Here is a 24803-nt window from a genome sequence, read left to right on the forward strand (position 1 = left end):
TAGCTTAGATCATTAAAAAAGATGTCACATTTTATGCTTCAAGGAGTATAGGACCTGGATTCAAAATGACAATGATATACAAATTTGTACAGAGCATAGCACCCTTTTTACTACTTTCTCTATTTTCAAGTAGAGCTGTCTGTAACCTCAGAGGTGACAAACTTAATTCCCAGGCTACCATTCAGACATCTATAAATAAGCATTTCCTGATCTATTAGTGACCACCTTCAATAGCTGTTCATCAACAACAGAGCCAAATGGGTATCTTTATGGGACCACTCACATTTATTACATTTGTGCACTGTATCTAACAACAAGAGGCCAATTAGTTTTGGCAAGCAAAACTTATAAAAACTTTTTACCCTTGGATCACTCCAGCTTTCAAAATAATTATTACCTACAACCCAAACATTGCAAAGGGTCTGAAAACAGCTGTCACTAACAGATAAAAAGAAGAAAAAACATATTAGTTATCAAATGTATTCACATTTGCTTTCAGTCTGTGAATATTAACTTCCATACATTTATAGTGTTCAAAATCAGTATGGAAATACAAATAAGAATAGGCATAATGGAGAACAATAATATGTCAAAACAGGAAGTCCCAAATTTTACCTTACAGCTCTATTAGATCTAACTTACCTAATTTTTTTTTAGGGCTTTTTACTGAGCGAACCTTTCCTACAACAGGAATTTCTATCTCATCTTTTATTTGCTATTATTATTTATAACATGTTGAAACTTAGGAATGGGTGAATATCAGTTTGGACTCTCATAAAATCGTACCAGAAATCCTTTGATGCTGACCTTATGTTTAAGCTATAGAGAATAAAGTCTGCAAATCCCAAGTTTGGAACTGATGGGAACTACACAGCATAATAAATCAGTGAAGATGCCAGATACAAGCGAGGTCAGAAATTAACCAGTTGTATCAAAAGACTTTAAGATTAAGAAACACTTTCTGTGTACCTTTTTCTCATCACAACAGGTGGCTTTCCCCCATTCCCTCATGCAGAAATATCTGCCTTGTAGACCGACTTCCCTTGATGGTGATGAATTGCTCCATTCATCATTTTTCACATTGTTCAAAAGTCAATGCACGTTTTGAAAAATTTCACTGCACCTCCACCCAGCACAATACATTTTTAAGGACTCAGCATTCATTACAGGCATGCATGTGTTCACTGGAAAGTGCATAATAGAAAATATGCACTATTTTACACATTTACAGGAGCTAGTAAGTATAAAATTAAGAGAAAATCTAAATACCATGCCTAACCTCAATTACAATCAAAATTGTAAGGCTACAAGGGCATTTTTACAGACAATGGCTTAGGAGTTATGTTAGTTCCCAGGGATTTTGTAAAGCATTTTTCTCTTGTTACCTTGGTAACTGCTACCTTGGCACCCTTGTTGATAAGCTGCACCACATTATCCACTTGGCCTTTGTATGCAGCTATGAGAAGGCGTTCTGAAAGCACAGCGACCACATCCTGCTGGCTCATGAATTAGGAGAGAAAGGTTTTCAGGGTAAGCAGTGGACAGGTTTCTTCAGTCCAAAAATAAAGGTTTCAGATCAGTTCAAGCAGCACATGCGGAGACGAAAAAGGACCCCAGCTCCCAGGAAGGTGACTTCATTACTATGCCATCTTCTGGACCTGTGGATCAGAAAACAACACTGCCATCAGCAACATTTCAGAGACCGAAGCACTGCAGCAGCTCCTCCCTGAGTGTTTGTCTTTTCATCAGTTTGGGAGGGCACCACAGAAAAAAAAAATCTCTGAGTCTCCTGCATATGGAATGATTGTATTTCCATGTGCAATGCAGAGGGGCTGTAGACAAAAGCACACTTTCATTGTAACCTCATTCATCTAATCTGGGACAAAAATCATCAAAATTTCTGAAAGGGTAATCCTCTTTTGGGTTATCTGTCTTTTTGTGGCCCTCTCTTTCATTTTCTCATTCCCCCAATCTCTCAGACTTTACACCAGCCAAGAACCAGCTGTATCCCTTCATTGCAAATAGTACCTCTGTCTGTTTTGGCCAAGGGAACAAGAACAGGTTACAGTTACTAGCTGCAGATATAAATATACAAACCTCTGCACTGGGAGGACTGAGTGCAGCCAGCAATTAAAAGCAGCTGACTGTTCCCTGACTAGTATAAAACATTTCACAGCTTCCTCTGAACCATCCCAAGGACACCTTTGGGAGGGACTGCAACTTGCAGTTGTGAAACACTGATCTGTGCTGTCATCAAGAAAATTACATTCCCATATAGGTGCTCACATCATGCTACACTGACCCCAGAAACAGTCCAGACTTGGTCCTGTTCATGTAAAGCAGGCAAATGGTTTGCGAGCAAGTTCTTCTCTAGCTCCAGTGACTTGCCCAGTGAACTACCAGAACTGAAAAGAGATTTCTGACATACCTCCAGAAAGTTTATTTGAAGATCTCTGAGTTTTAGGGTTCAGAACCTACCTTTTGCAGATGACTACAGCTTTATCTGTGCTGTGGCAATATTTCACACCTTAGCATTAATTTGTCTCAGTACAGCAAAAACACCTTTTAAGATAGCCAATGTGTATGTAGATTACATCTTTCCCTCTCTCTTGAAATAGCAATGCACTGCTCTTTATCAGAGACTAGTATTATAGATTTTGCATGATCTAAGGGATAAGTATAGAAACTAGATGATCTTGGAGATTGATAATGGAATGGTATGCCTTATGTTATCTGAAGCCATCTCAGAACAGCAACAACTGAAAGCTATTACTGCTTAATGTCTTTGATGGCCCCATGAATTAATTTGGTGGTCTCAGTCTAGCTCCACCTCACCATCCCACCACTCAGAGTACCAGTATTTATGCTAATAGTTTCAGTGGAAAGGTCATCCCTGGAACAGAAAAAAAGACTTAATTTCCATCTTCATAGTAGGAGAACAATCCCAGGAAAAAAAAGAAAATGTGAAAGTTGTTGTGGAACATTAATTTCCCACTTTCTATAATTTTTTTCTATAAAATTCCCCTTTTAATGTGCACCACTCCAATGTTACAAGATCATACCCACTAAATACTTCAGCATCAAAAACGTGCTGTAACCTAGATTAACTGAACAGGTAATAGGATATTGTGGTACTCTGTATCACCAAAGTGGTATCCAAAGGCCTCTGATACTGTAAGATTACTAATCTGCACTAAATATTTTTGATTACAAGCTTGCCTATATTAAAACCCTGCTGGTTAATCTGTAGTAGTAGATGAGAGTAGCAGGATTCCCTTTGCACTCCTATGGCAATTTATATTAATGAATCTTAAAACATTTTATGAGCATTAATTCTTACAAAAAACCTTTGAGGACTAATAATGAATATTATGCTCATGAATATTACATTCATTTTGGAAAGGGGTTATTTAAAGCACAGGAAAGTTACCAACTTCTCCAAGGTTAATAGAAAAGTTATGTCCAAGCCAGGAAATGACTCCAGGTAACTGTCTCTTGATTCTTAGATATAAGCATTAGGCAATACTATCTCCAGGCAGAAGATTCAGGTTAGCTTTTCAGTGTCATCCTCTTGCTTTCTAGACAACAGTATGTTTGGAGCAACACTGCAATATCTGCACATGTGTTCAGAGAAACAATTAGATGAACAAAAACTCCGTGGGACTCACAAGTAGAGTAACATCAGTTTGTATCTCAATTCCATAGGCATTTCCTTTTCTGTGATTAACATTACTAAAACAAACTGAACTGTTCTGTTTCTAGAGCCCCCATAACCCTCCGTTCAAATCCAAATCAGCATCTCCATAACCCAAGAGCATTTCTCATTCCTTGCCCTTCATGACCATTACTCAGCTCAGGGCAAGGCTTACAACAGAGATCTTTCGCCACGAGCTGTTCAGGCAGCGGCGCTATTTGTTTCCGTGCCAGCACCTGTAGGTGGGATGGCAGTTTCCAGATGAATTGCACAATCACTTGTTTATCTCAAACCTTACACCTAACGTGGCTGCTCTTGCATTTGATAGATACACAATACACTAATAGCAAGCTCTGTGCATCTCAAAACCTATGGATCAGACGCTGTTTAGTTTTCTTATTCCTTCAATTTAAAAAAGAAACGTCTAACATCATTGACATTCTGAGAGACTTTCACGTTCACTGCAAAAAACTCAGTGCAAATATTTTTCTGGCATGCTGACATTTCTGAGGAAATTCACAGAAACTATGGGTGCTCAGTATGTCTGAGCTGTGCGGTTAGAAACCTCAGAAACATACACTAACACTCAAGAGATCTGTGACAGTGCAGAAGTTTAATGCTGCTGGGAAAAAGTCAAGTTCGTAGGTATGTCCCTATACAAGTTAATGTAAGGAATTGTATTCACTTCCTGGTTTGATCTTTTTCCCTCTGTCTTGCTCCTTTCTGATTACTGCAGTAAATTCCCTCTCCAAGAGATCATTAGCTTTCTCAGCCTGGCATGCCCTGTGATTCTGGGTGATTTACAGTCACAGCACTACTGTTATAATGTATTTTTCCTTCTTGCCTCTTCCACTGATTGAATGGTGTATAAAAGCATATTAAGGAAGTGATTCAGCCTTCAAGCTTTTGTGGCTTTCTACTATGTTGTCTAAATTTCCTAAAGTCAGTATTGTCCTTTAGGAATATTCACATAACGAATTCTCAATTTTGGCTCTTCTACATTTCCTTACTTGCATGCACTTTGGATTATCTGCAGCTCAGAAAGCGTGCTTGATAGGAATATGAAGCCCAGATGACTGAGAAACCAAATTCCCTCTTCTCCTGGGACAGTAAAAAACAGAGATAGGTGGTGGCAGAAGGAAGGGAACAACTTTTGCACTCTCCTTCTGACAAGCGACCCTTTCTCAGCACACCAGGCGAACTCCACCTTTGCATATCGCTGGCATGGAGTTACCACGCTAGAGCAGGGAGGTGTCATTCCCTACCGATTTAACTATCTACATGCATTAGAAATAGCATCTTTTCTTTAATACACTTGTACACACAGCTGAGGTAAGAAGATAGCGGATGCCCAAGTACTACCAGCATCAGCTCAACTGCCCTTTCTCATCCAGATGGTGCAAGAAAAAATCTGTAAGAAATACTACTACAGGCTTCGCACAGGTTCTGCTGCCCAATGTCCAGAATCGTAACAGCCCAAAATCTGGGAGCTCTGCCTTCCAATAACTTGTTTGAAACAACAGATTACAGATTTTTTTCTATGCCAGGAATCCTGTGTTGGTATTTGTTGCCTTTTAGCTCCTTTTCCTTTTGGGAAGCACAGAGCATGAGAATATCCCAACATATCCTGTCAAAAACTCAAAAACAAACAACAAAAAAGGGGATTTTGCTTTAACATATTTCAAAATAAAAAACAGCCCTCGCTGTTTGTCTGTAGCAAAGATCAGATTACTTACCTGGGGCAGGTTGGGAAAGCCAGTACCTAATTCCTGAACCTCTCTGGGGAAGTCAGCCAGGTGTGATGCCCACCGGTTCAGGAGCAGCAACTTGGCTCGGCCGAGCAATCCCTTCTGAGAACAACTTGCTCACTAAATCGGTGGAGCGTGACAAAGGACAGTCCTCCTGCCATCATGGATTAGTATTTCAGACCCACTGCAATGAGACAACGTCTCCAGATACTGAGATCCAGCAGTATCTCCACGGATTTTAGCAACCCGATGAGTCAGCCGGTGCCACTGGCGCCCTAGGAAATGTTTGCATCTGAACCGAGCAAAACAAAGGGGTGGGCAAGTGGGTGGGCAGCTGGCAGCGCCCGGACAAAGTCTTTAAGCTCTTCAGCTCCAGCTTCTCTCATGTGTAACCAAAAGAGCAGGCGAAAAACTGCAGAATCTGCACACACCTTCCCCTTTACCAGCTCCCTCCCCTCCAAACCATCACAGGGCTGCTTCACCTACATGTCCATAACAACAACAACAACAAAGTAATAATGATTTTGATGATTTTGAAGTCCAAATGATAGTTCAGGACACATCAGGTATTAGGGATAGTGAAAGGCTAGAAGGCAGCTAGTAATGACACTATTCTCCTAAGTTCATAAAAAAGGACAAAAGTCACTGCTTCCCCACAGAAGAAAGCTGAAAACTCCCCAAGATTTTAAGAGACAGAAGCTAATCAACTTTATAAAAAATACCCTGCACTAAATAAAGCAAAGTGGAAGAGACAGAATGCCAAAACACAGCTCATTTTCAATGAGAACACTAAGTTAAACTAATATCTAAATAAAAGAATGATTACAGAGCTAACAAAATGCTTCTGTGTGTGCCCATTATCATGGTACCAAGGCACAAGATAAAATAAATAAAAAGAAGGGAGAGAATAAAAAGATTCACTTCTTTTTCTGCAAGGCACCCCAAATTACAGTTTATCACCAGAAATGATGCTAGGTATTCAAACAAAAAGCTTATCACCTAGAATTTCTTTCTATGAAATACAAATAATGTACTAAAATTTTTCTAAGTTATTGTAGAATACCCCTATGTAAGTTATGGAGTTAGGCCATTTTGTTAGTTACAGGAAGATACATAATAATTACTATTTTATAATAATCAAAATTTTTTTAAAATAACATTTCCAATGTCTAAAACTGCTCATCTCTTCTTTGCTGTGCTCTCAAAGCAAAATGAGATTATTCTCATTAGCACATAGTAGTATATTAAAATATGTAAAAGGTTCTTTCTCTACTCCTCATTGTGAGGTTTGTCATATTTAAAATATGACATAAGCAAAAGTATTGTACTCATTTTAGAATAAGAGGGCATTTTTTTTTAGGGGAGTGCATTGTGTTAGAAAGAACATGAATGTTTTCTGGTATGTAATTTATTTTATCATTTGCTGTTAGATACAAATATCTTGCATTTCTTTCAGTTGACTTTTTAAAAAGTTTTTTTTTTTTTTCCCAAGACCTACAGCACTGCTTTCCTTTAAGCATTTTTTCTCCACTTCCCTCATGTAGGCAACATTTCCCCCCAGTAGAAACTACTCATGAAAAGTGAATGTATTTTGCTAAAGGGAAGACTGCCTCTCAATTCCTCCTGCCCCAAGAGACAGTTAAAAACCAGTCAAAGGTATCACTGTGAAAAACACAACAGCACAGCAGTATCTGAAAATCAGTAAAGCACCACTGACTGAAGAGCATTACGCATTTGATTCCTGCTTTTCTTTACAATCACACCAGTACTATTTTTGAGCTAGTTTTTAATCAACATTTGAAAACTGGACACCTACATAAAGCAGTCTGGCAGATTACAGTGTTAGCTTCTGCTCTTCTTTTCTATGGTTTTCATTACATATTTTGAAATGTTATTATATTAAGTGAAGTTCTCCAGTCTTCTTATGCACAGTTGTGTGATTCATCATCCGCTTAAGAATCAGCACAGTCTGGGACATGGGGAACTGGGACAAACTGGGAACATTTTCTGTTTTCTGTTTGCTTCTTTTTTCACTTGTTGCTATTAATTACTTCAATAATCACTGTTTAAAACAGAGAAGAATCTGCATGACAGCTGCTCATCACGCTTCCTGTGAAAAGTAGATCAGACTAAATCATGCCACAGCTGCCAACTGCTTGCATCGCAACCAATAGTTAGTCCCAGGGGCTGCAAACATGGGGAGACGACTACTACGGCTTCTCTAACCGCTAATGAAACTCTCCCATCAAATGAGGCTCTGTCGCCCTACCTCCACTGTCAGCTTCACTGAATTTAAATTCTTAGCTGACTGGCAGAGCTCAAATGATGCCCTGTTATGACCAAAAACAACCTGCAAAGTTGCAACTGCCATGCAGAACGCTTTCAGAAAGAGACAGAGACACATGGAGATGGATGGTGAAGATCAAAGACAGTTTCAAGTCATCAGTTAAATATCACTAATCTCCTTGTACAAAGACAATTATTTTTCTTCCCCTCCTACTTTTCTCTTCCATATAACCCTGACCCTAATTATTCAATATGCAGGTTATATACTTAACATTTTCCATAGTGCTTAACATCACTTTTTATCTCATTAAAGCTTTATAACATTAATATTCTTCCCAATCTCTCCCTCAGTATCATACATGCACAAACATGTCAAAAACATTCAGTAAAAGCAAGTTTAAATCTCAGCAAGCGTTCTTCAGTTAAACAAAATTTACATAACAAAATATCTATTGTTTAATAGGAAACAATGTATGTGTGCAAACACATGTGCCTGAGATATCTCGGTCCTATTTGCATAAAAACAGTTAGGTCTTTCCAGCTCACTGCTGTTTAACAGAAGTGTTGGGTCCAAACCTTGGGAACTAAGCTGACAACCAGTTGTGTTCATGGGAGAGCACAGTTTTACATTGCATTCACACATGGTGGGATTTCTGGAAGTAAAAATTCTCCCTTAGCATCATCTTCTGCACAGGAGTCACCTGTTTTTTCAGTTAAAACTCCACGGAAATCCTACCAAAGCTGACTGCAAAACTTCCCTTGACTCTATCTGGAAGCAGAATGCACTAAAATCCTTTCCAAAATGAACTCCTCTTCCTCCTCTGTAATTCCTCCCTCCTTTTTATTCACAAGTGTACATCCTCTATTGCAAAAAATAGACCCCAGCACTCCACATTCATACCATAAAGATGGTTTTAGAGACACTGATTCTCCTCCTCCCTGCCAGCACAACGCTTTCTAAATCTGCACTCTCTCAGCCAGTACATAATGGCAACACAGGTAAATTTTACAAAAGACCAAGAAAAGCAAAGACATGCTGGAAAAATGTCAAGAGTAAAGTAATTCATACAATTATAGATTTTCAAGGCCAGAAGGCACCTCTGTGGCAAGCTAGTCCAAGCTGGCACCAAGCTAAAAACTTTTCTTTGAGTAAGCCCTAAATTTTAAAAACAAGAGTAAAGAGATACAGCCAAGCAGCATCAGAAAAGGCTTCAACTGACAGAGCAGGAAAGGAAAAACACACATTTGCCAGCTATAAAGGATTTTCCAGCTAACAACAGAGCATCAGAGATGCACATCCTGCTACAGTTCTTTAAGAAAAGCATCATTTAAGAGTTGCAAACAGCGATGACACAGTTCCTCATGTGTAGTCACAGTTAACATGTAGGGAGCATACTGGAACACCCAATGAATTACCTGGACCAGCGCACGCCACCTCAGCAGTGGATCAGAGACACCATGAGTACCTGAGATGTTATTTATATTATCACAATTCCCCACTATTGCTAGGCATCTGGCATGAGGTTAATAGCCTGATAGGCAGTGTGTCAATCAAAATGTTAGTGGCCAGCTCAGATTGAAAGATAGTGGTTGAAATGCAGCAGGGGGAGAGATCTGCGGTGGGAGAGAGATGTATTCAGACAAGCGTGCAGGTGGAAGCACCGAGCGTGCCCGCTGCAATTCACGGAGTAGTGCTTTTCTTCCGTATGGAACAGTCAACGGAGGAGAACTTTTCCAGTTGTGTTCCACCACGCAGCACTGTAACAACAGGAGGAAGTACAAACATTCACGGATCTGGCACACCCTGGAAAATGCTTAAGTGAGAGAAACAAAATGTCTGTGGAGAAGTGAATGTGGAGGTCACGCACCGCTGTAGAGGCAGCAGTGCAACATTATGAGTCAGCACAGCTCTGACAATAATTTTCACTTTCTAAACAGATCCTCCAACATCTCCATTGAAAAGCTGTCTGTAACATCCAAGTAAAGACATTATGCATGGGCTATAAACTAAGTGCACACATTCCAAATGCAGAACAGCATTACAGCAAGATCCAAAACCTGCTGAGGACTGAAGGACTTTCTCTGGCCCAAGCGGACAATGAAGGAGGCCTGAAAGTAGTCTCCAAATACTGGACAGTGTCTTACAAGCATCTCTGACTGGATCCTAGAAAGAACAGAGTCCATTCTTTAGCAAGTCTGCTAAAACAGTATAGTTTTTAATAAAAGATCTCATTCTATCCTATCTGTGAGTTTAGGCCAAAATAGTCCCAACAGACATCACTCATTTTTGTGAGTAAAGTCTCCAGGTTGCACAGTTCTCATGGTGCTCAGCATTTGTGGTTACTGCTGCAGCACAGGAAGGGGATGAAGCTTCATTCTTTGGAGTAAACATGATACTAACAGCAATTAAGAGTTAATTAGCCAAAGTTGTCCTTGCATGATTGCTCAGGATCCTATGAGATGAGAATGCAAGGTCTCTAGATTCCAGCACAAAGATGTTCATAAAGATGACAAAACAAAAAGTTACAGCAAGTATTAACTTACAGATTTGTTAGCTGTCTTGGCAAATAGACTGAGCTTCAAATAATTTCTTAGATGTAAAGGTAGAATGGCATGGAAACAAGGGCAATAAACAAGGGGTTGAAGGCTGCAATACTATCAAATGTTTTACTCTAGACAATTATTAGATTCATCTATTTTTTTTTCTCCCCATAAAATTTTAACAGAATGACACCTAATCTTTCTCTAATACATTTATTAATGCATTACTGTTCATACTAATGAAGCATGGAAAATCTTTGCTTACGGATGCAGATCCCATTGAATCCCACACACATCAACAGATACACAACGCTGTGTACAATATGTAGCAAATGCACAACAAAAGGTGCTGATCATGCAAACAACACGAAGCCGTGTTGTTTGCCAGCTATTTATCCCTAAATTGTCATTGAGGAAGCATGTCCACAATACATGTCAACTGAAAAACATTCTCAAACTGTAATCCCTTTGTGAACCTTTTCAAAAGGATTCAATCCAGGGACTTTAAAAGATTTTTGCATTAGCTTCACACTAACTTTGTTTTATTTTCATTTCCCATAACTTGGATCACATTTCTCAAATCTGCAAATTAATATATTAGCTTTCTCTTCTGATGCACACTGAAGAATATGCTGTGCCTTAAACAAAAAATCTGAGTGTTCAAAGATGGCTTTCTTAACGCTGCATTTTTCTTAAGTTTCCATTTTGTTGGCAACATTATAATCTAATTTTCCTGAGAATTAGCATTCCCTCAGATTACTAATGCGTGCTTGAAATACTAGCTGCAGCTTAACTAAATTGAGTACCAGTTATGTAACAATAATACTGGTGGATATACAGCCTTCCACTTTTCTCTGAAGTGTCTTTTGGTGTCACTGGAGCACACAACATGCAATGCTTTTGTAGCAAGGTGTAAGGTGATCCTTTTGGCTTGTTGTTCATTGTCACTACAATACTTCTCAGCAAATAATTTTTTTCTCAAAAATAGTATTTCAGGTTTGTTGAGATGTAACTCTAAAATTATCTGAAATTTTGGAAGAGCTTACAGCAAACGACCTTTACAGCTTTTAATTATACTCATGAGATTCTCTCTCCCTGACCACCAATCGTATTTTGTGCCCTTATAGCTTGGAGATCTCTGTTAGCATGGTAGTAGCCAATTAATGTTCAGTCAACAGCAAACACAGGAGCTGCCTCCCTGCATTACTCTGATGTCTTTGCTTTGGCAGCTGTACATTCCTCATCGGTGCCCTGGAGAGGCTCAGTATACCGACTCTGGGATAGATCTCCTGCTGGAAGGCTAAATCCACAAAGCTTTTTATTTTTTATTATTATTTAATTTGCACCATAAAGCAAATTCTAATTTCTACCGCATTTTTTTCATTTCCAGAACTATTCTCTAAACAGCTAATATCAGAGAACTGAAGCTCAAGCAGTTACGACTTTTGGTAGTCATGCTTTTTCTTTGGCTTACCAAAGCACTAGAACTAGCTTCTTGGGGACATTTTGGCATTCCTGTCAGTTGTGGCATAATTTCTCCGCACACTTAGCTTTCCTCCTGACTTTTCTTTCCCATCTCCAACCACTTCCACTTGACTGCAGCCAAGTCTAAAAGGGACTGTGTTGCACCAAGGTTTCCTTATCTAAGTTGTGAAACCTTTCATTCTTCATTTTTATCAAAATATTTTAATTCCCCAAAATTCAAGTAAACATCTTTTACTTTTTACATAGGTTTTACACACAATCCACACAGTCCACATGTTAAAGAACTAGCATTGAAGTACAAAGCTATGCTGGTTCATTCACACTCAGGACTGCAGTCTGCAGCAGAACTGGCACAAAACATTCAAAGGGCTTAAGGCAGGTTTAGTTATATCTAGACAATCTTGCCTGAAGTATTTGCCTAACTTGTTCTTAAAGCTACCACTGAAATGAGCACTACAAACATCCTCAAGCAATGTGTTCCAGTGCTTCAATATCCTGCAGGCAGAAAGGCTTTTTTTGAGATTTTACTTCAATTTGCATTGCTACTAATTAAGCTGATTACTTTTTACCTTACTCCCAGAGTTCACAGAGAAAAATTCTTCACTGCTTTCTTTACAATAACATTTCAGATATCCAATACTATCGTAAGATTTTCGCTGTCCTCCTTCCCTTCTCCTTTCATTTCCCTCCCTATTCTAGACCAAAACACACTTCAGTTCTTTTGCCCCTTCAAGATCATCTTTTCCAGCACGCTGCTTGCTCATTCTCTACAATGCTTATTTTGAAGTTTGGTGTTCAAAACAAGACACAGTGTTTGCAGACAACTCTCCAGCTAATAATTCTCTTCATCTCTTCCCCAACACCCTTACTGCATACCAGAGCCACGCTTGCCTTCTTTGGTAACCACATCACGCAGACCAAACTCACTTCCCAGCCCACTCCCAACTCCCAGATCTTTCACTGCAGCCTCATCAGTCATTCCCTATCTTGTAGGAAGTAAAGATCAGTTTTTACAACTGAGCAACTGCACTTGGCATCTACAAAGATGAGTATCTCTGTAGAATTTGACCTCATTGATTTAGGAACAACCAAAATCAGATCTTTTTTGATCTCCTCTCCTTCAAAAGTATGCATATCCCTTCTCAGCTTCATCCTTCTGCAGAGCTTTAAGGGTAATCGCTGTTCCATCATCCAAATTGTGAACTAACAGTTAAACATTGTTTCTATTTTTCAGAAATAAGAGGCACCAAGAAAAACATATTTAAGCATAAGGAGCCTAACAGGACCATTTTAAGGGTTATTTTGTGTAGTTAAACAAGCAGTAGGGACCAACACAGTAATAACCTGCAAAGCCCCAAAATCATAAACATGATTCTTTCCATTCTGTATGGTAAAAGAGAGACTCTCTACTTCGGGAGGCGGGGAGAGAGGGGAGGAAGGGAGAAGGGAGAGAAGGGAGTATTATTTCCTGTTTTACAGCCTACTGCAGTTCTCCCACGATTGAACTAATCTACTTTTGTTAGTAGCACCCAACCACCTCACTACGGCCCATCAATCCCAAATATCCAGATAACATACAAGTCAAATACAAACACCAACAGTGGTCAAGAAAAACAACTATTTTAAATAATGTATTTTGTAAAGGGTTAAATGCATCATGCAAAGTTTATGCTGCTTTACAGTATGGTGCTATAAAACCAAAGATCTTTAAATGCCAGTGGCAGCAACGATCTTGTTTCCCTGTCAGCTTGCAAAGGATAGGAGGCAGCTGATGCAGAGACTCCAGTGAATGTGAATAAGGAAAAATCTCTGCTCAAACTCTATAGCAAGACCAGGAATTGCATTGGTGGTAGCAGGAGATAGTGGCATGCTTTACTAAGAAAAAAAGACCCTCATTTTTCTTAAATATTGACAGTTAATATTTCTTCCCCATTAACACAGGCTTTGGATGAAAGGTCTCAATCACAGTTCTTAAACTGAAGACAAGACCAAAGTGCTTGGACAAAATGTACTACTGAGGTTTCACCCTTTTCCCTCCTCCTCCCCAAATAAACTTGTATTAAAATAGTTTTTACTTTTCTTTTAAAACAACGTCACAGGACACTTTCTTCCTAGTTATGAAGGCATTTATTTCATAGGTCAAACATACACTGACTGGCTCCCACAACCCCTTTTAACTAGTCTTCCCTAATCACAACTTCACACCAGCTCTGTAGTTCACAAGGCACCAGACTGACTAGAGGTCTGCTCTCTGTAAGGCACCAGTCACCTGCGACTGAGGCCTCTGGGTTGAGGTCCCTCTCCATGTACCTCTTATTGCCAAGTAGCACTTGTGCTCAAGTTACAAAATTTTCTTCAGAAGTTATTATGAGAAAATCTTCCTCTGCTGGGGAAGGAAGCTGAGGTACTTTGCGTATTTTCAGACACTAACAAATGTATTTGTGCTGTAGGAGAACACAGAAGAGATTTGTATAGTCAGGCAGGTATTATCTTGCCCATAACCATGTATAGTATACCTGATTTTAATGTTTACATTAGCAGGCATTAAAACTAGTATTAAGTATCTGCAGGATTTGTCCCCTCTAAGTATAACATCCAACATAACAAATGGTGAAGGATACTTAAGGATTATTTGCTTCATAAATCTCTTTGTGAGTTTCAAAAGTCAATCTCTGTAGGCTAAATATACTTTCCCCAAAGAGGACCATAAATCAATTCAGAAACTTTCTGCAAATGTCTTGCTTTCTCACCCAGTTGCTAAACCTGAATGGGCTGCACTGAAGAAGACTGATGCTATTGCTTTGAACGGTTAGGCAGTCTCTTGGAGAGGCCTAGAAAACTGCATAATTATCAATACCTTTTAAAAATACCACTACCACCACTCTAGGAAGCACCTTCAGAATCTCTAGAATTGCCTTGGCTACATAATGCTTTGCTAAGTCCCCTATAATTTCAGTAACAAATGTGGTAATGGAATTGTAGCATTAAAAGATGAAGACTTTCACCACCAAGAGGAAACACATTTTAAAATAATAACTCAACTGCACAATTATGTTTTCATATAAGACACTGACGCCAATGTGTACTGCTCTGTTTCACTGATAATTAGTGTAAATAGGGCCATTAAACATTTATGAATCAGGTGCCCTGACTGCATACACAATCTATCAAGGGCAGTTTTAACCATTTTTGCCATCTGACCTAACACTGAAAAACAAAAGTGTCACCAGGGTAATATTAATTTCATAAGTATTCAGCCATATTTTCAGTGGTTTCTGGGGGCCTGCTATTGAGCAGGTGTTCAGTACCTTTGCCAGAAACCCAGTGTAACCTTCCAATAATTACCAAGAAGGCTGGCAACACCTAGTGAGGGACAGTCTGCTTTGTCTTGAATAACCAGTGAATATCTGTGGTCCATTTACAGAGATCCAAACTCTTTCCTCTAAAATGTTTTACAAATTGCATCTATAAAACAACTTCCTTGAGGTTAACTTCATCTCTCTCCCACATCAGATGCCCCTCAAAACATGATACTTTTACCACCTTTTGAGAATTTCAGTCCAGGTTCTCATTTTGTTCAATTTAATACTGGCAGCAGACTGCTGACTTCTATACTCACATACAGACAACGGAGAATTTGTGCTTTAGCGATAAAAAGGAGAGAAAACACAACTCACAGATGTTTTCCTCAACACCACATGTTGGGGAAAGCTATTCTAAAAATCTGATCCACTCAAAATAATGAAGCATACGTAAATTTTAGTCCTGTGCTCACTTAAAGCCAATGAAATAAACCTCACGCTAAAATTGCACACATGCTTACTGGATTAAGGTTTATATCATGAGAAAAGGAATTCTTTTTTTCATCCAGAGGAAATGAAAGTATATAAAACAGCAAGTTATGGTCTAAACATAGATTAGTTTCCACAGAGAAGACTAATTCATTATACTTGTACTTTAAATGATTTCTCTTGGGATGAGATGGAAAGTCAGAGATTTTCACATAGTAAGACTCAAACACTAGCAAAGCATTTCTACTACAAGCACCCTTCTACTAGTCCAGAGAGCACGTGTTTCTTCTCAAGATTACCAGCACTCTTGCCTACTGTTTCCTTGCTACCTTTTTTGTTGTCTTCTGCTTCTTTTAAGATGCACAGAGCTTTGAGACCAACATGTTGACCAAGTGCTGCCCTCACAACTGTCTATGATTAGCCCTATATGATGCACATTTGGAAGACTCTCATATGTACTTTTCACCATTTCTTACAGAAGAGAAGCTCTTTCCAAATAAAGGTAAGAAACAATCAGGTTCATTTCAACTTCAGTGACGTTTAACACTACACTGAAATATCTCCAGAAAAAGATTAAAAGATAGAAATATTCAGATCCCTCGGTCATCCACACAGAAAACAGCTGTATTTTCATAAACACTTCTACCACTCTTTTGGAGACTTTAACACTTTTTAAGCCTCTTGCTCATGTGCAAGTTTTACCATAGAGCTAAGATTTGTAGATAACATAGTTCAAAAGGTATCACTTCCATTTTATTAAATAATTTTCCTCACAGGACAGGAATAGATGACTGAAGATAAATCTCAGATTTATGAGGGCAAAAGAAAGCAGTTGTGATGAACTGTTTAGTACTACCTGGCCTTTCTGATCACAGATAATTGAATATAAATTTTCAAGACCATCCAGAACTCAGAGGTTCTCTGGATACCACAGTGATACCAGGTGTAAAGAAAAGGGTCTACTGCGCAGTGTAGACATCCACCACTGACTTACTTGGCTAGACTCCTTTTTTATCAAAGGACACAATTCACATCACTCTAAAATAAAGTTCAACGATGTCAGATGAATCATATTGCAAAACTACTTAAATCATTAAATTTAATCTCGGATACTACACTATATATACCTGAAGGTAGATTAAATGAATCCTATTCACAGTATGTGTGAAAAACATTCAGCTTTTTGTAATTTGCTAGAGGACTCCATCTGCCCAGCTTCACCCTGACATCTCCCATCACCATCACATCATTGTGATTTACTTAGAACACTCATACTGGGGGGGGGGGGGGGGGGGGGAATGCAAAAATTAACCAGTCCAGAATATATCAGCAAAACTCAATAGTGACTTGTCTTCTGAATGGATTTCAGCCGTAATGCTATGCTCTCAGATGGTATTTTGTAAGCCCTAAGCAGTTTCTGGCTATGATTCCACAAGCCCAGACATCCTCTGGCATCAGGACTACCTTGCAAGGACCTCACTTCTCGGAAGCAATAAAACTGTTTACTACCTGGAAGGCCCTTCCTTGTGCAGAGGACAGGGTTTCTAGAGAGCTAGTTTCAGATCTACTCTTGAAAAACCCAAGAATTATCACAAATATTATTCCAGCTGATCCACAATGCATAGCAAGATGCTTCATACAACCAGCTCAGGAAAGAATGTATTATATCATATCACACACGTACCTTATTCAAAATCCTCACAGAGTACCTACATGCAACTTTCTCTCATATGAAGTAAGCTAACTAGAGAAAGGTACGTTATTTCTTCTCTCTGTGTATATCACATTTACATGTGCATGCATGCATGTATACATATGTGACAGACCTGCAACTCATTTCTATATCCACCAGCAACTTACCAGTTAAAGAATACTACAGAATTAGATTCTTCAGTTATTCCGACTCAGAGAAAACTCTTTTCCCCTTTCCTGTTCTCTTGCATACACTTTCTACATGTAACTGACAGGACAAAAATACCATTTTACATATACATACCTACATATGGACACAAATATACAAGCATGTATAAATACAAATCTCATTTTTAAGGAAACTATACTTTCTTAACAAAATGTTTAGGCTTTTTACATTGGAAACTCTACAGTCTAAAAATCTGAAAGAACTATTTCTTCAGGTGTTGGTCCTTCACCTTCCTTTCCTTCCAGCAGTACAGTCCTGGCTTACATACCACAGAAATGGTGAGCACTGTATGCAAACCCACATAAATTGTCAAGAACAAAGTCTTCTATAGCAACAGAAGGTGGTGCAGGGTCCATCTATCTAAAAATTCATTATATCATAATGCTTTCTGAGTGTTTATTCTGCTTAAGCATTCATGTAGCTGTGATTCCTTTTTAAATGGAGACCCTTACCTTTCTTTTTCCTACTGGTCACTCCCGCATGGAAGTAACTGTCAGTTAGCAAGGCTAACCTCCTATTTTATAAACCTTGATGAGTTGATAGAATTTTAAGTAAGCAAATCTTCAGTGCTGCCAGCTCCCTGGACTGTTTTTTCATCCCACTTCAGCAAAGGAAATATTCAAGCAGAGAACTCAACAGATCAGATTCAGTGTTGGTGTTCAGTATTACAACTGGATAGAGCTATTTTGAGAGTCTCTGAATTTGACATTTCAATATATTTTCTTTAAGAAGAGAGCAAGGTGGGAAAAAAATCAACAAATCAGAAAAAAACAACAGATCAGAATAAAATTCAATAGAAGTCTGAATTCTGCCTTATTTCACAGTAAGTAACAGAAAAATCTGCAGCAGTTCAACAAGTAGCAGGAGTTGTTATGCAGCCTACTGAATTGAAACTAGGAATTAATGAATAGAGCATTCGCCATCTGGTTTACACCTGAGCTGATTGCCAAGTGCAATACCTGTTGTTCCAGAATGCATCTGCAGATCAAATACCTGTTATAAAAATCTTCCATTTTTTGCATTTGATACAGAGAATTACCTTGATTTACACAAAATCTGTTGCAAGGCTGCAACCTGCACAGCAGAGATGAGAAAGTAAAATACTGTGATCAAGTCCAGTTGCATTGCATATTCAAACACGGTCTATGTTTTGATGTAAGTTAGAGGACACTCTAAAAGATGATAAAATAGGCAAAAACCTATTGCAGTGTCCTGGCGTAGCACACCCTGAGCAGCAGGAGCCTGCAGCCCATCTGGCAGGGACACAGCAGTTGGCCATGGTTACAGCTGCCTGTAGCAGCAGCGGTGAATCAGGAAGGAAAGTCCCTTCTCCAGGCTTTTTTTTTTTTTTTTTTTTTTTTTTTTTCCTCCCCCCACTGCTGTAAGTGTCAGTCCCAGGTGAAGTTAGTTGTTTACCATCAAACACATACAAGCACTCCCTAACCAGTCAAAAAAGAAAAAGAAAAGAAAAAAAAAGTATGAAGATTAACTCCCTGCTGTTTATGGAGGGAAGTGGCTCCATTGGAGCCACTTAGAATTCCAAGACAAATACTGAAAACACTAGAATATATGGAAGAAGATTTTGAGGACTTGGTAGCTCCCAACAGAAAACTAGTACATTCAGTCCCGACTAAAGTCTGTGCTTCATAAAATCTTGTAAGAAGGAAAACAACATACACTCATCTGTAAGACACTGAAGCAGCCAGAGCTAACCTTTTGCAAGTAAACCATTTTGTTATCTAGATAAGTGGAATATAAAGACCTATATTTGAGCATTAATCTTGCTGGTAAAGCCGACAGGCATTTCCCATTGTGAAAGTTACTGCAGACTTGCACAAAAAACGCTAGCACCGTTTTTGCAGTAGGGCTATAATGGTGGAACTGAAACAAGTTGAGAAGGAACCACTACTCAGGGATTTAAGAAGTGCTTTACTGGTCTCAGAAAGATGCTATGTTCACATCATCAGCTGACAATAAGAAATAGTTAATTAGGGGTCCCTGCAGTTCTCTCAGGAATACTGTTTATATATAAATGTTCATTGCATAGAGTGTGTGCACCCACATCATCTACATTTTGAGCCTCTACATACACCCTAACAAGGACCAAATTGCAGCTCACCTTCATCTTCCTGAAGCTGGTCATTGATGTAATGAGGACTGGGAATACAGGCAACGTATTTGGGCAGGAAAAAAAATACCTCATAAAACACAGCAACTATAAGGTAATTCATCTCTTATTAGGAACTTTATCCCTTATTAGTTAAATTAGGGAAAAAAATCCTTATCAATATTAGCTAAAATAGAATAAAATAGTTATGCAGCTCTCCTTTCTCACAGCTCCCTCTCATACAAAGAATTTTTCACAATACTCTTCAAGTTGCTTGCTAGGCATTTACTGTCACATAAGAAATTGCTAAAAGTCCTCTGTGACTACCAGGAACCCTTATTACCATTAACAAATGCAGGTAGAAGCCTGACTTTATTTCTTTTTGTTCAGATGGAGTGAAGTCCTAACAGCTCCTTAAAGTGTCAATAGGGAGCTTAGATATTGCTCTTAAAATCTTTAGTCCAAGTTTCTTTTTCAACTTGCAATTCTGTAACCAATTCAAATTGTGGAACTTGACCTTCTAGCAATCACATAAATAAGCACAAAAAATACTAACTACTGGTAGCAAGCAAAAGGCAGAAAATAGCAGGAGAAGCACAAAAGCTATATTGAGCAGACACAACCTTTGTGCTTAAAATAATTTTCCCCTTCTAAGTATTCTGACTGCAATCTATGCAGTCAAGAACAGGCTTGAAACCACAATTCATTTCCTAGAGGCCTCAGGGTTGTTGTATCGATACAGAAGATAATCATAACCCAAGTAAAATAGCAATAGATGGGTTTGCTGGGCCCAGATGTTCTTAGAGGAAGCACCAACCACTCAAGCTGCTTCCTGCTTTGATGCATCAAGTCTCAACACAACAAAGTGCTTGACGGGAGAGCTCATGCAGTGGGGATGAAGCCAATACCATCACCAGAAAGAGGAAGGTTACAGTCCTCCATTGCGCTGGGGCAGGAAGCCCCCTAAGCAGGATCTAGCTTTATAGCATTTCTCCCTGTTGAACAGTGCAATGCCACGGCCTCCCTCCAACCATATGACCCGACAGGCCAGGCACAGCAAGCTGGAAGATTAAAAGACACAGCTGTGCCTGGTGGAGCCCCGAGGAGGGGGACAGGCAATGTAACTCACAGCAAGCAAGTAGATATGTCTGTTTGCATGAAGGAACTCAGAAAGGGAACCAAGGGTTGGGAGTTTCATGTCCAACTTAAAAGACTTGATAGGCCAAAACGCAAATGCTTTATCTCACATATTCTCCCATTACCCCAGTTGACTGCTGAGAGCACCAACCTGCACTGCGTGAGGTGACCTGTTCAGTGCAGACCTTCAGCAGTTCTGAGAAAAACCAAGTTCAGCCGAACAAATTGCAACAAAACAAAATTGGGAAATTTTAATCAAACCATCATACTGATCCCACTCCAACTAGCATTTAATAAAAATACTAGAAGTTGACTTTTTCTCTTCACAGCATAAATCTAGACTTTCTTTTCCAGTATGATCCCCCTCCACACGAGCTGTTGACAATATAAAATGGAACAAGGGTGAACCTAAACTGTAACTCAATTCACAGTCTGCATAAAAAGATTAATTTAACAAGACCTTAGTTCAATTCCTTTTATCCTTTGTTGTATAACTTAAGTCGTTACTAATTAGTCACACTTTCAAGAAGTTCTTGCAACTAATATGAAGTTGGTCGTTCAAGCTCCTGTTTATATAACGCTTCAACTTTTAAACTGTGTTTTGATTCCTTTACCACACTATAAGTATCTGTTATTGTCAGTGGGCTAAGTGATGGAACGCAAAATACAGGCTGTTTTCACAAATCACAGAATTATTTGCTGTTATTCATTTATTCTAGCTGTTTTATAGTACAATGCATCTCTAGAGCTCCATATTTTAGCTTAACAGGAGCTGATGCTGGTAGTTAGCATGTTGAAAGTAAAAATCAAGTCATTCAAGTCCCTAAATTACAAATTTGCCATCTGAGTTTTGGCATCCAGTTTAGAAAACTGTAGTCACTACTCTGAGACTCTCTGAGTGAGTCTGCTCATAAGCCCTGCTAAACTGCTGCTGCTCTCAGGACAGCAGTTTTGTGTATTAGTAGCAAAAGTAAGTGCAGGGAAATTGTTATTCAGATAATAAAAGAAGATGACAGCCTACCAACAGATGATACAGCCTACTGACAGCCTGACGTATTCAATTTCTTTTTTACTTCAGTCTTCGCAGGTAAAACCTGCTCCCAGGCCTTGTGTGTACCAGCATGGCATGGGAAAGACAGCAATAACCAACCAGCAACAGAGTAAGGACTACTTAGAGAAGCTGGATATATTCAGATCCATGGGTTGCATGGGGTTTACCTAAGGGTAATGAAAGAGCTGTTTGACCATTTATCATTATAGAAAATCAAGGCAATGTGGAAGAAGTCCATCATAACTGGATAAAGGCTAATGTTCCCACCTTCCTTAGAGACACAGGTAACAGGGCCAGATGACTATAGACCTGTTAAGTTAGCTTAGTCCCCAGAAAGATCACAGAGCACATCCTCTTGGAAACCATGTCCAAGCATGTGAAGGACAAGAAGGTAAATCAGGAATAGCCAACCCAAATTTACCAAAGTCAGTCCAGGCTTGACCAACTAGACTGCCCTGTATGACAGACCAAGAGGCCTCCGGGGTGCACGGTATATGTAACGTACCTCTGCTTTAGTACAGCTTTGACCAGTTCTCCCACAGCATTCTCACTGGGAAGCTCAGGAAATATGGGCTGGGTGAACAGTCTGATAGATGGGTACAAATGGTCTGTAGAGCTGGGCTCAGAGGTTAGTAACTAACGAACCACTGTCCAGCTGGGGGCCAATAATGAGCAAAGTATGCAGGGGTCAATGCCAGGGCAGCCCATATTGTTTAATATATATCCAGTGCAGGGCTACGAAGATGATCAGAGGGCTGAAGCATCTGCCCTATGAGGAACGGCTGCGAGAGCTGGGCCTCTTCAGCCTGGGGAAGAGAAGACTGAGGGGGGATCTTCTCAATGTGTATAAGTATCTGAAGGGAGGGTGTCAAGGGGATGGGGACAAACTCTTTTCAGTTGTCCCATGTGACAGGACAAGAGGCAATGGGCAGGAATTGAAGCACAGGAAGTTCCGCCTGACTGTGAGGGGGAATTTCTTCCCTGTGAGAGTGACGGAGCACTGGCACAGGTTGCCCACAGAGGTTGTGGAGTCTCCTTCTCTGGAGATCTCCAAGGCCCTCCTGGATGCAACCCTGTCTAACATGCTCTAGGTGACCCTGCTGAGCAGGGAGGCTGGACTAGATGATCTCCAGAGGTCTCTTCCAACCTTAACAATTCTATGATATATGACCTCAATGATGGCACAAAATGTGCCCTTGGCAGAGCACTGAATGTTACTAAATTGGGAGAATGGTTGACTTGTTAAAATGCGGAGTGTCGATCCAATGAGCTTGAGAAACTTGAAAACTAAATCAATGGAAATTTCATGAAGATTAACAAGGAGAAGCATTAATTTCTCTACTGGGGCAGAACAGCCCACATGTGCAGACAGACTGGACCTGAACAGCTGAGCAACAGCCCTTCCAACAGATGTACGGGTGACAGTGAAGAACTACATTGATACCAGCCAACAGTTTAGTCCAACTGTGAATTAAGGCAAACTGCATATCGCACTACATCAGTAGGAACACAACCAGTAAATCAGATTATGTATTCATTGCTTCTGAGGCCATATCTGTGGTACTGTACCTTGTTTTGGGCCCCCAGTTCAAGAAGACGGTTGAGAAACTAGAAGGGATCCAAGGGTCATGGACCTAGAAAACATGACCTGCAAGGAGAGGCTGAGGGAGCAGGTCTTGTTTAATCTGGCAAAGAGGATGGTAAAGGCTGATAATAAAAGCAACCTCCAACTGCTTCAGAAGCAACTTGTGCACAAATACTCTGCCTCAAACACATTTTAATTTTTAAAAGGTATCACATAAAACTAGCATTCCATATCTATCAGCAATATTTATTCTGACATTTATTTCCTACAATTGTTTACCATCTTGCTGAGACTTGGTGTTCTATGAAGTCAGTGCACACGTACTAGGAAAGATACACTACAGGAGATGTAACGGTGTTCCTGTAGGTTCATGTTATTACTGAATTCATGTAATTCTCTCCTTGCTTTACTTACTTCCAAGTATGCAGGTATGATGAGAGCAGCTGTCCCCATAAAAGTGATCAGAAACCTCCATCCTCACACAGTTATTTCATCAAATGAGGCAAATTCCTCCTTCTGGTAAGCCCCAAGTTTTGAACATTATTAGAAGATATCAATGCCCAATTCATTTCCATTTCTTGTTGTTTCTCCTTGAATGAATATACACATTACTTGTACTCAGGTACAACTGCCATACCCTGAGAACAGATTCCCAGAATATGTCGTAAACTCTACAAGGAGCACAGGCTACATGCTATTCTGAATGCACTGGGAAACTGGAAAAACAGTAGGTTTCTTGTTAAAAAAATAACAAGGAAACCAGAAACATTAGTGTTGTAGAATGAAAACCTAAGTAAATTGTACTTTTATTAGCTACATCATTCATCCAGCTAGAATCATCAGGAACACAATTAATATGATTTCACTTGAGTAGATTATTTCTTATCTCTTCTCCTTGGAAACTATACTTCCCATCTGAACTAACAGATTTAATTTTACTCCTACACAAATATTCAGATAGCAATTAATATCTAGAATGCAAATTACAGTTTATGAAATTACCATAACATGCTGCTAACTTGCATATTATTTGTTAAAGGTTACTTACAATCTGAAATTTCATTCCATGAAAATAGTCCAGAGAGTACCATCAATTTCAATGAGTCTATTTTAAACCTGCTCAATTTAAAAATAAAATAATGGCTTTTCTAATAGCTTTCTGAATGGCAAACGCAGCTGGAATGCAGAGGTCAACTTTTCCCTCCTCTATTCTGCCACTATCATCTCCGTTTTTTCAGTGCCTTTACTGAGAAGCTTGTCATCACAACTGCAGTCCACTAACAAATATGTTACAACTGCAGATGTCAGGACAGTTTCTCGAGTACTTTCTCATAGTTAGTAAGAGTACAGAGTTATATTTATTTCCGTCAGTAAAGCAAAGTATGACTCCAAAACAAAAGAGACATCAGTTCCGTACCGTAAGGATGGTACTTAATCTTTTCAGTTCTTCAGAGACA

The 24803-nt window shown here is 39.3% G+C and overlaps 1 protein-coding gene across 5 annotated transcripts in view; it reads right to left on the reverse strand.

Moving 5' to 3' along the window:
• Nucleotides 1–24803, reverse strand: part of ANKRD6 (ankyrin repeat domain 6) — a 121695-nt gene that overhangs the window by 37328 nt on the left and 59564 nt on the right. For all 5 annotated transcript variants that reach the window (XM_062572761.1, XM_062572755.1, XM_062572759.1 and 2 more), the window contains one exon: nucleotides 1386–1658. In XM_062572761.1, coding sequence (XP_062428745.1) covers nucleotides 1386–1505 — 120 coding nt within the window. In that variant the 5' untranslated portion in view covers nucleotides 1506–1658. The remainder of the gene's footprint in view (nucleotides 1–1385; nucleotides 1659–24803) is intronic.

This window comes from Rhea pennata, chromosome 3, assembly GCF_028389875.1.
Source record: "Rhea pennata isolate bPtePen1 chromosome 3, bPtePen1.pri, whole genome shotgun sequence".
Classification (NCBI taxonomy): domain Eukaryota; kingdom Metazoa; phylum Chordata; class Aves; order Rheiformes; family Rheidae; genus Rhea; species Rhea pennata.